At 42.9% G+C, this 12186-nt stretch overlaps 1 protein-coding gene across 3 annotated transcripts; it reads right to left on the minus strand.

Annotated features, from left to right (window-relative positions):
• Window positions 1–1115: 1115 nt before the first annotated feature.
• zbtb37 (zinc finger and BTB domain containing 37) lies at window positions 1116–11740 on the minus strand. Of its 3 annotated transcripts, none has more exons than XM_055014280.1 (5): window positions 11330–11740; window positions 11136–11246; window positions 4639–5583; window positions 4456–4555; window positions 1116–3400 (listed from the first exon to the last, which is right to left on the minus strand). In XM_055014280.1, exons 3-5 carry the CDS (start codon window positions 5562–5564, stop codon window positions 2867–2869), a joined length of 1560 nt encoding a protein of 519 aa, XP_054870255.1. In that variant the 5' UTR covers window positions 5565–5583; window positions 11136–11246; window positions 11330–11740; the 3' UTR covers window positions 1116–2866. The 3 variants fall into 3 exon arrangements, with proteins under 3 accessions (XP_054870255.1, XP_035802592.1, XP_023122958.1); XM_035946699.2 differs by having other exon boundaries at window positions 11126–11246; XM_023267190.3 differs by lacking the exon at window positions 11136–11246 and having other exon boundaries at window positions 11330–11739.
• Between the last annotated feature and the right edge of the window lie 446 nt (window positions 11741–12186).

The raw sequence follows: 12186 nt of genomic DNA on the forward strand, positions 1-12186 counted from the left end.
CATCCCATGTCCTTCTTCCAGGGCAGTGACGGGTTGGTGAGGCTGTCAACATTGATGTGGGAGCTGGACATGGACGTGATTTAAAGTACCTTATGAAGGTCATCTGATTTCATGTAACCAAAGTCCTGCACTCAAGTCAGATGGAACGTTGTATTCACTTGAGAAGTCCTCAGAACGCAGTCAAAAACTGTGGTAACAGCTATCATTTTGAATATTTACTAAGAAACAAACAACATATTCTGAGAGTTTGCTGCAGATATGACTCACTACAAATTATTTTCATTATTGTGTGACTCAAAGATAATTTTTCAATTAAACATAATTAAGTTTAGACATGTAAACCATTAAGTATCTGAGCTGAAGATGATATTGACCAAAAGTACTAGATCTCTCCACTCACATCCAAATATTTAGTTCACACTGATACACAAGAAGCTAAAGCAGCAAATATACACAAATATGAGGCTTTCTTTTTAACTATTTTGTTTAAAAAATTGCAGTTCAGATTGCGCTGTTCATTTTTCTTCTACTGACTAAACATTTTAGCCCTCTATTAAATTCTTCCTACTGATGTACGTTTTCTACTTGTGATTTTTAGATTTCTTCTATATTTGCATTTCCATCTACCTTTTTTTTGCACGTAGAAAACCCTGACCAAAAACAGCAAAAACTGGACGAAAATAATGAGAACTACATTTGACAATGACAAATGGAGACAGACTTGGTGACTAAACAATTAAACTGAGGACTCTTCTATTAAGACTGTGGTGGATACAAACAGCCCTTAATTTGCTCTTTATTATTGGAAATTTTTTTCCAAATATGGTAAAAAATTTGCCCTGCATTTGGATGGAAATCCAGCTTGGGTCATTATTATACCTGAACAATTCACCTATTAAAGCCACTGGAGTATTTTATATATAAAATTTGAAATAATGTTCATACTACCATTTCAGCAACTTCAGACTGTAAACTGAAACAAGTTTAAAGCTCTTCTCTCCTGTTGACCAGGAGGAACTCAACCTTTTATGTTAGAATATTTAAATACGTTTTTGACTTTTTGCTGTCAATTATTATGTGACACAATATATATATATATATATATATATATATATATATATATATATATATATGGAGCCATTTTGAGATTTAAACATTTAATAGTTTGATGATTGATTTGACCTTTTCTGCACGTGAAAGCATAGTTAAGGTATAAGTATAGTTAAGATATAAGCAGACTGTCAGCAGTAGACTAAGTTACTCTATTAATTATCAAGCCGAGCCACTGAAAACTACTTGGCAACTGCTGTAATATTCAATCATTTAAGGGAATTTTAAAGAAGAAAAACTATAACTCAGAGGGAATTTGTTGCTAATCAGAAATTAAACTAACGATTTTCCATTCATCTTCCATAACACATCGCTACTGAAATGCAGTGTTTCCTCTACATTCATTTAGGAGTGGCGGCCGCCATTCCTAAATCCTAGCCGCCGCTCCTTCAAATTTCTTTTTTTTTATTGTTCATTGTCCCAAATACACCACCACCGCATGTCTCCACCTTCACAGCAGAGTCCTGCACTGTGTCGGGTACTTGTGAGTACTAAGGTAAACTAGAGATAACTATCTTGCTCAGTATCTACTCTTTGATACATCGGGTTAATACGACATTAATTACTTGCAAGAGCGCGGCCTACAAAGTAATGTCACGTCAAGCACCCAGGCACCAGGTCAGAGGAGTGTTGTCTGGGAAAATATGGCAGCAACTTAACAGAGAAAGGTTATTAGCTTAAGATAACTCATAATAGATTTTACAAGTTAAACAGACATTCGCAAAATATTGATGGCCAGCTAACGTTATGTAACATATCGGTAGCTGAAGTTAACTGGGCCCGGTGCCAACTCAGTGTCTCTAACGTGAGTAAGCTAATTGATAGCATTAAGTTAATATCTACATGCCATGATGTAACTGCTGACTGCGTTTTCAGATGAGCTTTTTCAAATACTTTTTTTAATTTTTACATTCAGCCTTTAAAAAGCTATTTTCAGCTGGTCATTCAATAAATAGGTTGTACAAGTAAAATCTGCAGCCAAGTGTCATTTGTCTACGCTGCCACGGCTCCCGGAGAGCCTGCCACCACTGCTGAAAAAAACCCTAGAGGAAACACTGGAAATGTTTAAAAGGTTCTGCTGAAGGTTAAAAACATCTGGAATTAGGATCAATGATCATATTTGTGAAATGAAGGAGACTGTGTGTGAATGCAGTTTTGTGGATGACGCTGAACAATGAGGTATTTAGTGCGACACAGCGTAGTGTAACAAAGCCAGAAAACGGGAAAAGGCTAGGAACTCCAATCACACTGGAACTGAACTTCAACAGTTCTCGTTTTCTCACTGAACCTTTTGGTGCAACTAAATCCATTTACGGCATTGTGGCACTTAAAGAGCGCATAAGATTATTAATAACCCGACTGCTCCAGATTGTCTCAAGGCAAATACGAAGGATTTGAACTGTTAAACTGGCACTGAGTAGTTTGGCAAAGTCTACAGACAGACTGTTATGATGCTGCATTGTGAACCTGTAAATATAAAAGTAGAAATCTGTAACATAAACTAGACGGAGGCAAACGAGAACCACTGAATTGTGTGGTGCATGAGGTTGTTTGAGTGTGTGGCATTTCTTCAGTTTAGCTTAATCTGTTCGTTTGGTTAGTGAAGGTAGATGCGGTTTAAAGCGGAAAAATCTCAGTTCCGACTCCAAGGTATCCTTTGACTTCAGTGGGTTCAGCGTCCTGTTGGCTTCAGTTACAACAGGATCAGAACGGCCCTCCGTGCTTGCGACCCCCTACCTTCCTCCCTCTGTTAGGGTCAGTCTGGCCCCGTAGTGGAAACCGAGGCTTGGGGACCTTCTCCATACTGAGCTCCACCAACGCTGCTTCCACCGCCGCCTCCCCCGCCCTCTGGCTCCTCCTGACTGGGGGAGGCCTCGTCACTCGGACCGCCCCTGGATGTGACGGAGGCAGTGGTAGTCTCAGGGGACGCGCTGTGGGCTTCCTGGGGGGTGCAGCCTGGGTGGTTTTTGCGGAAGTGCTGGTTGAGGATGGCCTGGAAGGGGAAGCTCTTGCCGCAGACATGGCAGTGGAAAGGTTTGTTGCCGGTGTGCTTACGGATGTGATACTCCAGCTGGTCTTTACGGGTGTATTTTTTCCCACAGATGCGGCAGACGAAAGGCGTGATGCCCATGTGCAGGCGCATGTGGCGGTCTAGGCTGCCTTTCTGGTTGAAAGACTTGCAGCAGTAGATGCAGGTTAGACGAGGGTTGTAGCGGAACCAGCGGTCTCCTACCTGCTCTCTCAGGTAGTCCTCGTAGCTGCCCATATCAAATGCGGCGTGTTCCTCCCCCTGATAGGCAGAACAAAGTGAACATACAGTTGACCAGGGAAGACTTCAAAATAAATATTATATTTCTTGAGATGAACATGTAGCCGACACCAATTGTGGCGTCTGGGACCACAACTCTAGGCACTGGTGTTGGTCAGATTAAAGCGTCATTCCCAATTATCAAAACTGAATACTCTTTGGCTGACACTATTGTAAATGTTTTTGGGAGATTTTAGTGTACATTGTGGAAGTTCGGAACTTGTGAGTCTGGAGGCTATTGAGAAGGGACAAATATCTCTGTCCTTTTGAGATTTTGGTGGTTATTAAAGGGGTTCACAAAGTTTTACAACTGCAAAAAGAGGTGCTACTAGTTTCTAAGCTGGTTCAAAGTGCTGGGTGTCCTATAAGAGACTTTAGTGGTTATAAAATAGTTTCTAGGGTTTCTTTTGGTGGCTGAAAACTGCTAGGAAATTCTGGAGCAGTGTGCTAGACAGCACAATTTTCTAGGGCCTCGATAGGAGACTGATTTGGCCATTAATGAGATGGTTAAATGGCTACAGCCGATAAAATAGAAGTTTTAGGGGTACAATACGATGTTAAATCGCTACAAAAGTTCAAGATGTCTTTGAGGACTTTCTAATTGTCATTGAGGCCATTCTACGGGTCCTTCGGGATGTGGCAATGGCTCTGAGGGAGTGGAAAATGTTCTGATGCACTTCAGGAAGTCCTAGTGGTTAAGGAGGGGGTTCTGGGGGTCATGTAGATGGATGTACAGATCCTTGAAAATGCTGTACGGGTCCCTTGACAGGTTCTAGGTGTCCTGCTGAGGATTAAACACTATAGACCACAGTCCTTTGTACTTGCTTTTCGGTTGGTTTTACCTGAAGTATTCATCATCCTGTCTCTTGTGTCATTTTATTAAACAAGATTCAAATTTTTGACTTTATTTTCTAACATGACTTTAGCCAACAGATACAAGTATGTGGAAATGGCCTGTCAGAAGCATGCCTCTCCTAGCTGGAACCCTACATCAGCTAATATGTTAGCTTCACTTACAGTAGTTTCTGGTTTTTTACCTGTGAGCTTGGTTGTCGCAGCTCATCTGCCCTGCTGGGAGACTCGCTCTTTGCTCTTTGACGCTCCGCAAGAACGACCACACTGCCAGTGGGACTGAACCTGTTGCACATAAACACACATTGTCAGGTGTCTGTCTAAGAGCAGGTAGTGACACATGGAAGGGTGTCATAACAGCGACTCACCTGTCTGCCTCACTAAAGCTAGAAGACGGTTGGACGCTGCGAGTGCCCAGCGTTCCCACCGGTCCCGTCACCAGTGTGCTGCGTCCTGACGTGTCGATCATCACGGTGGCCCCCTCCTCCACCACCCCCACCTCCTCCTGGTGCTCTCCTGCTCCAATCCACTCCTCCATTCTCTCTGTCTTGATCCTGACTCCGTCCACGCTGCCGCCCTCCTCAGCACTGCCGGTCCGCTCTGGTTCACTGCTCGTCTCCACATACCACTGACCAGCCCGGTTGATGCGGAGGATTGGCTCTTTGCCCACTCTGCTGCTGGTGGTCCCAGGCCCCTCCAGCCCACTGTGCTCCACTGTTGGCGGTGGGCTCAGTGGATCTTCTGCTGGGCTGACCGCCTCACATGCCTCTGCTCCTCCCCGTGGGCCGAGCAGCCGCAGACCTCCATGGTGACCCCCTCCTCGTACCACCGCCTCCAAGGTCCTACTTCCCCTTGATCCCCGCACAGCCTCCTCCTCCCTGGACTCCTCGTCCAGATCAGCCAGGCTGATCTTTAGATGGATGCCCTCCAGGATCTGAGTGCAGCGGTCGATGATGTGCTGCATCTGCAGGAAGCTGGCAGCCGTCAGGTAGCTGATGATGTCTGCGAGCTGCAGGCACAGTCGGCCCGTGTAGCAGAAGGACAGCAGCTGCTCGAAGACTGACGGGTTGCGAATCACGGTCAGTGACACGGTGCTCATCTGGCTCAGAGACATGTGGTCCCGGAAGTATGGTGAACTGGCAGCGAGGACCACCTTGTGTGCACGGAAGCTCTGGCCCTGAACGTTGACCACAATGTCGCAGAGACGGCCCTGAACTCGCAGCTGGTTCAGGTGAGACAGAACTGAGTTACTGAAGTCAGGGATGTCCAGCTGAATGCTTCCGGAGCGCTCCATGCTGCAGCCTGTAAATATGCTGCAACAACAACAAAACAACATGTCAAGACAAACCAGGACCAGATAAGGACATAGAAGTCTGTACTACGGTCTGTAATTGATGAACAACATTGTGTAGCTTGTTAGCCCCTTTACAAGGCACTTATAACCTTCTCAATTCACATATTTGTACTAGGGCTGGGACTTTAACGCATTAATTTCAATTAATTAATTACAGAAAAAATAACGTGTTAGAAGAAAATAACACCTTTAATCACACCTTTCTCAGTTCCCTAATTTCTGGCACACTGGTAACCATAGACTGTCTATGATGGCAACACTGATGCACACTCCAGCCCAGCAGGAGATGGTAATGAACATAAAGTCTGTTTGCCAGCCGTGAAGAAGATACACAGTAGTGGCGTCACCGCACAAGAAAGTTTGGTGAACAGTAAAGGAAGACGAGACCATATTGAGCTTGTTGGGCGGAAAGTTGTCTTTTAAAAATCTTCCCAATAGCAGCTTGGGTAAAAGCGTGGTTGTGTGCAAATTGTGCTACAAAGACTTTTCTTATCACCGCAGCACTTCAAGCTGACGGTATCACCTCAATGGAAAACACGTTGCTGTTAGCATCAGAGCTAACGTTAGCTACGACACTCCTGGTACCAGCAAATGGTGTAGCCATCCCATAATAGACCACTTTTCAAGACACTGACAATGCTTGAGTTTACAAAAAGCGCTAAAATGTTGAACATAATTGCTATAATTTCACTTTGAGTTTGCAGTAATCTGTGAATGTAGTAGAAGATGAAAAATGCAGACAAATATAAATGAAACAAACATTTTTGTTGTTTCACCCTGTAAAGCCTGACCTATCAAAAAACAGCCAGAAAATTCAATTTTTTTGGCACTGAGATGTTTATTGACCTCTTCAACAAAATCCATCAAAAATATATAAAAAAATAAATTGCCATATAATTGTTTTCATTATGTATTTTTTGTATCACATTTGATACATTGGGCAGTTTAGGCAACTTTTTGCTCACAACAAAGTTGATTTTAGGAACAGAAACTAGCTTTGTCCCATTTATTTAAGTATTTACCATGTTGATGAGATAGTAGTCTCAAAAACTCATGTATCAAATACGATACAAATGGTAATACAAGATTGAAGTTCATGTATATGTCTATTCATCAATTCAGTCATCAAACGAAATTTCAAGACAGAGACAATTTGACTGTAATTGGCGCTATATAAATAAAATTGAATTGAAATTTATTTGAATTGAAAAACCTTGTTTATTTTGTCAAATATCGTTGCTTGACAAAAATACGATTCATTAATTACAAAGCCTCTAATTAATTAGATTACATTTTTTAATCGCATCCCACAACTAATTTGTACCTTATATGTTGTTAATAAATTGATTTATATGATTTTGACCTTAGTTTTGGTTAACAGGCAATTTGTTTTACATGTAAGCAAACTGTAGTTGCCCATGTCCACACACCAGGAGATGTTGCAGAGATGTCTTAATGCCATAGCAGATGTTGTCTATCAGTTATCAAAGGTAAAATATTTTTCTTTTTTGCAGGGTAACTTATAGAGATGATTTGGCTGTACAAATGATATCGTGGTATCTATCCCTATCATAGCCCTAGTTGTATCAGACAATAAAGTGAAATACTACATTTACTTTACATTTGTAGTTATGGAGGGTGGCAATTCATTAGTCGAGCAAAAATAGACATTTTTTTTTCATGAACTGATCCTTATGAGTTTAATGAGACATTTAAAGCTATATCAATCTGGCAAAAATAAAGTGAATATACCATGATCGGTGACTTTGTGTCACAGTTAAATTATATTCAAATGGTTAGCTCTAATACAATGGCATGTGACAGGGTGTTTTGATAACATATTCTTGTTTAAAAGATACTTAACCCATATGTAAAAGCAAATCTTGTAAATATGACATGTGGGTGCGTCAGTATGTGAAAGCAGCCAGGTCAGCCTGGGTTAGGATTACATTCAGTCTCATCAGGTCTAGTAAAATGATGTGATGCATCATCATCACCACGAAGAGGAAAATGTGTTTTGGGGGCAGAGGGAGTGTGCACCAGGACCGGAATCAGAATCGGGTTTTAATCATTCTCTGGTCTATTTTCTGTCTGTCCTCTGGTTGTCTTTCCACAGATCTGAAGTGGATCAGGTCAGCTTTTTGGATCAAGGCAATAGTGGGCCAATCACAGACAAACACTTAAGACCTTTTATGCTTCTCAACAAAACATGCACCTACATAATTCATGTGAATCGCAGTGATTAACACACAATTAGAACAATTATTTTCAGTTATTTTGTGTTTTGTACATCAACTGATTTGAGTCTGTGTAAATGAGATTCTGAGATTTGTTTCTTAACACATTATAAATGCCAGAAAATGATTGATGAAAACATGAAAATCCTATGAACCATTCAGAGTTAGACTGCTTATCATCATTTTTGTGTTCAGGCTATTTTAGGCAGGACAAAAGTCATACCTGTTGCATAACAATAACAAGGCTACCTCCAATTGGAGACTATGCATTCATTTTTTGTTTACCGGCAATGAAAAGTAATCAGGCCAATGCTTTTAATTAATCAGCCGATGGCAATTATCTTTAAATGTCACTTAACCAACTAGATACAACTGAATGAAAGGTTGGATGGATATGATAAAGGATTATTTAGTTGCCATAGTAGTTACAAATTTTCTTTTTTTCATTCTGCATCCTGTCAGATTCAGTGGTGCTGCAGGGTCTCCTACATATGGATTAGAGACACTGGGCCCAAATGCATGTTAAAGGTTCCCTTTCTACATAGGGAGACCAAGGCTGAAAGTAGTTGTTATTCATCTGCTGGTGGGGAATTTTGCATCTTTTTGATTCTGTAGTTGCTTTTGGTATCATTTTGTGTCTCTCTTTGTCTCTTCGGTTAGTGCATTCACTCAAACTGCTCTGCTCAATTTGGTACTTCCTGTTAGCCAAACAGTTCCTTCCAGAAATCTGCTGAGTCTTTGCCTTGTGGAAGCAAAACTCTGGAGCGCAAGTTCCATTACATTAGCAGTGCACCAGCTGGTGTCTATGAGCTACAGCATGCTAAGGTACACCCTTACACTTGCGGACACTGATCACCATTAATTTTGTACCCATGTTAACTCACACTAGACATATTAATCAGCACTCCTGCATGGGATTCCTTCTTAAAGACAGCATGCAGCAGTTTGAAACCCTTAAACGCTACAGTACGAATTATAACCAAATACACAATTCTTTTGTCTCTTCGGCGTCAAAAACAAATCAAGCCATAACCACAACACCAAGGCACAAGCAAACCATGTAATTAGTGTAGTGTTTACATTCTCATACATTCCCTTTATATTCAGTGTGACTTAACATTAAATGCTAACAGTCCCTTGAAACTTAGCTCTGGTCTCAAGCCCCGGGGTTCCTCCTGAGTCCATTCAGTAACCTTGTCATGACAACTAAGATGACACAGTGAGGAGGCTATCAAAGATGTGCCGTGTCTCAAAACACATCCTCCTGTGCTTGTATGTGTTCTTTTGAGTGCAAAATTGCACTCACACAAATGCTGCAAAGCAACATTTCTATGGAATTTTGTAATTTCAAGAGACTGAACTTTTACTCTACATACATGCTAATGTAGAAACCTTTGCATTCAAATAAAGCTTCAAATAAGACTCGTATGTGGTGCCTTGATAGCTCACTTGGGAGAGCGTGAGCCCCGTGTGCAAAGGCTATAGTCCTTACTGCAACAGCCTGGGTGTTATTACAGCCAGTGGCCCTTTGTTGCATATCACACCTGATCTCTTTTATCCCAAGTCTCAATCTGGCTTCATTCAGCACTATCCAATTTTTCACTTTACCTGAATGTAATGCATCTTGTAATGGACAGACACTAAAGTTCACCAATGTCTTTAGAGGACAGTAAGGGTGGGGGAAATTTCCATTTCTTCAATGCATCGCGATTCGGACGTGGACGAATCTGAACCGATTTACAAACATCCAAATTTCAATTATTTAAATCTGTTAAACTAATACAGAATGTTCTAAATAATGCGGAACTAAGAAGCGCGGTACACATAATCTCTGGGACACTTTAGGATGCGCACCTGGAGCAGACACGCTGACGCGCACAAAGAGTAAAACAAACCAGGCTGACTGCCACCCACCTCGCCGTGAAAGCCCCTTCTAATTCAAAAGCAGATGTGGAAACGCTTCGGCTTCTACAACGTTGACGGTGGAAGCAAACTGGACAAGAGCCATGTTATATGTAATGTATGCACTCCTGCATACATTGGAGCCCAGATACACCATCCTGGCGCTATTTCACCAACACGGCCATCCCGACACTCTATAATACACAAATTAAAGATGCATCAATAATTGATTTATAATTGAATTGTAGACCCTGAATCATAATCGTTATCGAATCGTGAGGTGCCCACAGATTCCCACCCCTAGAGGACAGTGCCTCACATGCATGCTAAGCTAGAAGAAAGCTAGGCAGTTGTGCACAGAGAAGCCTCTAGTCTCCACTTTGTTACTGCAGTGCAGCAACTGCAACAATTACTTTAAACTATGAAATAAGTATTAGATGAGGTATTTGTAAGGTAGATGAGGTATTCTAATGTCAGATTTATAGTGATTTTATCTACACAATCACGATCGCTTCATTGTCAGAAGCAAAAATTGTGATTAATATTCCAGAAATTGTGCAGCCCTTGTTCTCTCCACCACCTGTGGCAGCATGTAGTGCACCATGAGTACCCACATAGTGTGCTCATAATGGTCAATAAGCTACATGTGAAAAGCTGGACATTTCCTGCTCTCAGTGGTTATACAGTGGAATGGTAGAGGCCGTCCACACAACTAAAGTGACATCCACACAAAGTGCTTATTGTCCAATAAGCATCCCCGCATTGTTGTCGAACAGAAACCATCCACGTTTTTTGGGTTCACTCAGCAGTCTGTAATGATTCAGTCCCACAAAACAAAACCCAATCCAGCAGATAGTTTGATGGGTGATAATGGCAGGCCACATACTGCGACTGGCATTTCCAATAAGTGCACAACCCGTCGTGTTCGATTTGAAGCAATGCAACCCTGTCGACATTCACTGACCACCTGCCTAAGAACATAGCATGGAGGCATCGCTGTGGCCCTGACCTGACAGGAACATCCAATCACAAGTCAACAGCTCTCCACAAGTTCACACCTGCTATTAGACACCATCACCACTGTGACCACTTGTGATTGGACCTGTTTAACCGCTTTATATGCCAACAAACGTCACTTCCGTTGGAATGACCAAGCTGTATTGTTGTAAACCAGCAGGAGGCAGTAGGGCTCTTCTGGTGTGAAGGCTGTTGGGAATTAAAAATCACTACTTTGACAGTTTTTGCTTGTTTTGCGGTTGAATATGACCGTGACCAAATGATCGCCCACTTCCCGCTTAGGCAAAAGACGTCAGCTGTGTCGGCGGTCCTCCCCTGTGGCCCGGGACTCATCCACATACACACCTGTACTTACAGCTCTCCACCTGAGATGGGATCGCTCCAGGTGCACGCCAATATCAGGTGTGAACAGGCCTGAGAGCCTGACCTGAAACATCTGCCCCAGACCACACCAGGGCCAGTTTGCCTGCAGGACACAGAAATCACCAGACAGGTACATGCCAGTCTGTCAGGGCGCCAGGTGAAGCTCCAGGTGTGCAGGACTCTCACCTGAAGGGAGGCGGGGGCCAGGGAGGGTCCGGGTCTGGTTTCAGGGCGCGGTGCCGTCGATGCTTCAGTCCCGCGGCTCACTAAGCATCGTTAGCAGGACAGGAGATGACGACGGCGGGATCGGCTCGGCTCGGCTCCGCTCAGCACGGCTCGGCCAGGCAGGCTGCAGCTCCACCCGCCGCTCCTCCAGGCTCCTGAGCTCCGAGGTTCCAGTGGTGGCCGCCGTGTGTCTAAGGCAGGAGATAAGCAGCTGAGCTCGGCCTCCGGTCCGTCAGCTGCCGCTCTGCCGCCATTCCGCTGGAAGGGACTCGGTTCAGCGTCCGTTCGGTGTCGGCGGGCTGCTGCTGCTTCTCATCTTCCCTTTTCACGGCAGAAGGGCCGAAGCTGCAGAAAGGAAGGAGGAAAGGAAGAAAACGCGTGCGGCCTGATGGGAAATGTAGTCCAGATCCTGCATGGACGCTGACCAAATGGTGGTGTTAAAAACTGCACCTCCCGGCATGCATCACTCCGGATAGGGGTCATGATGGCATTTGGAGTTTGGCAAAGTGGAGTACTTTACTTCAGTAGAAAAATACTCCATTATAAGTACTGCTTTTAAAAAGCCTCACATTGTTAATGGGGTTGGTGAATTCAACATATCCAAAGTAAAAACAATTTTTAAAAATGGTTTTATCAGGTGTCAGGTTTCACTGTTATGTTACTGATGATTATTAGTTATTAATTACGTAACTTATTTAATCTGTAACATGTTGATCATGCTTCCAAGAACCTTAAATCTGCACTGGATAAAAGTATTTTAGTCTATGGCTGAAAACATGAATAAAGCAGGTCAGCTCTGCAACAACAAAAAAACTTGT

Source organism: Amphiprion ocellaris, chromosome 2 (assembly GCF_022539595.1).
Source record: "Amphiprion ocellaris isolate individual 3 ecotype Okinawa chromosome 2, ASM2253959v1, whole genome shotgun sequence".
Taxonomy (NCBI): domain Eukaryota; kingdom Metazoa; phylum Chordata; class Actinopteri; family Pomacentridae; genus Amphiprion; species Amphiprion ocellaris.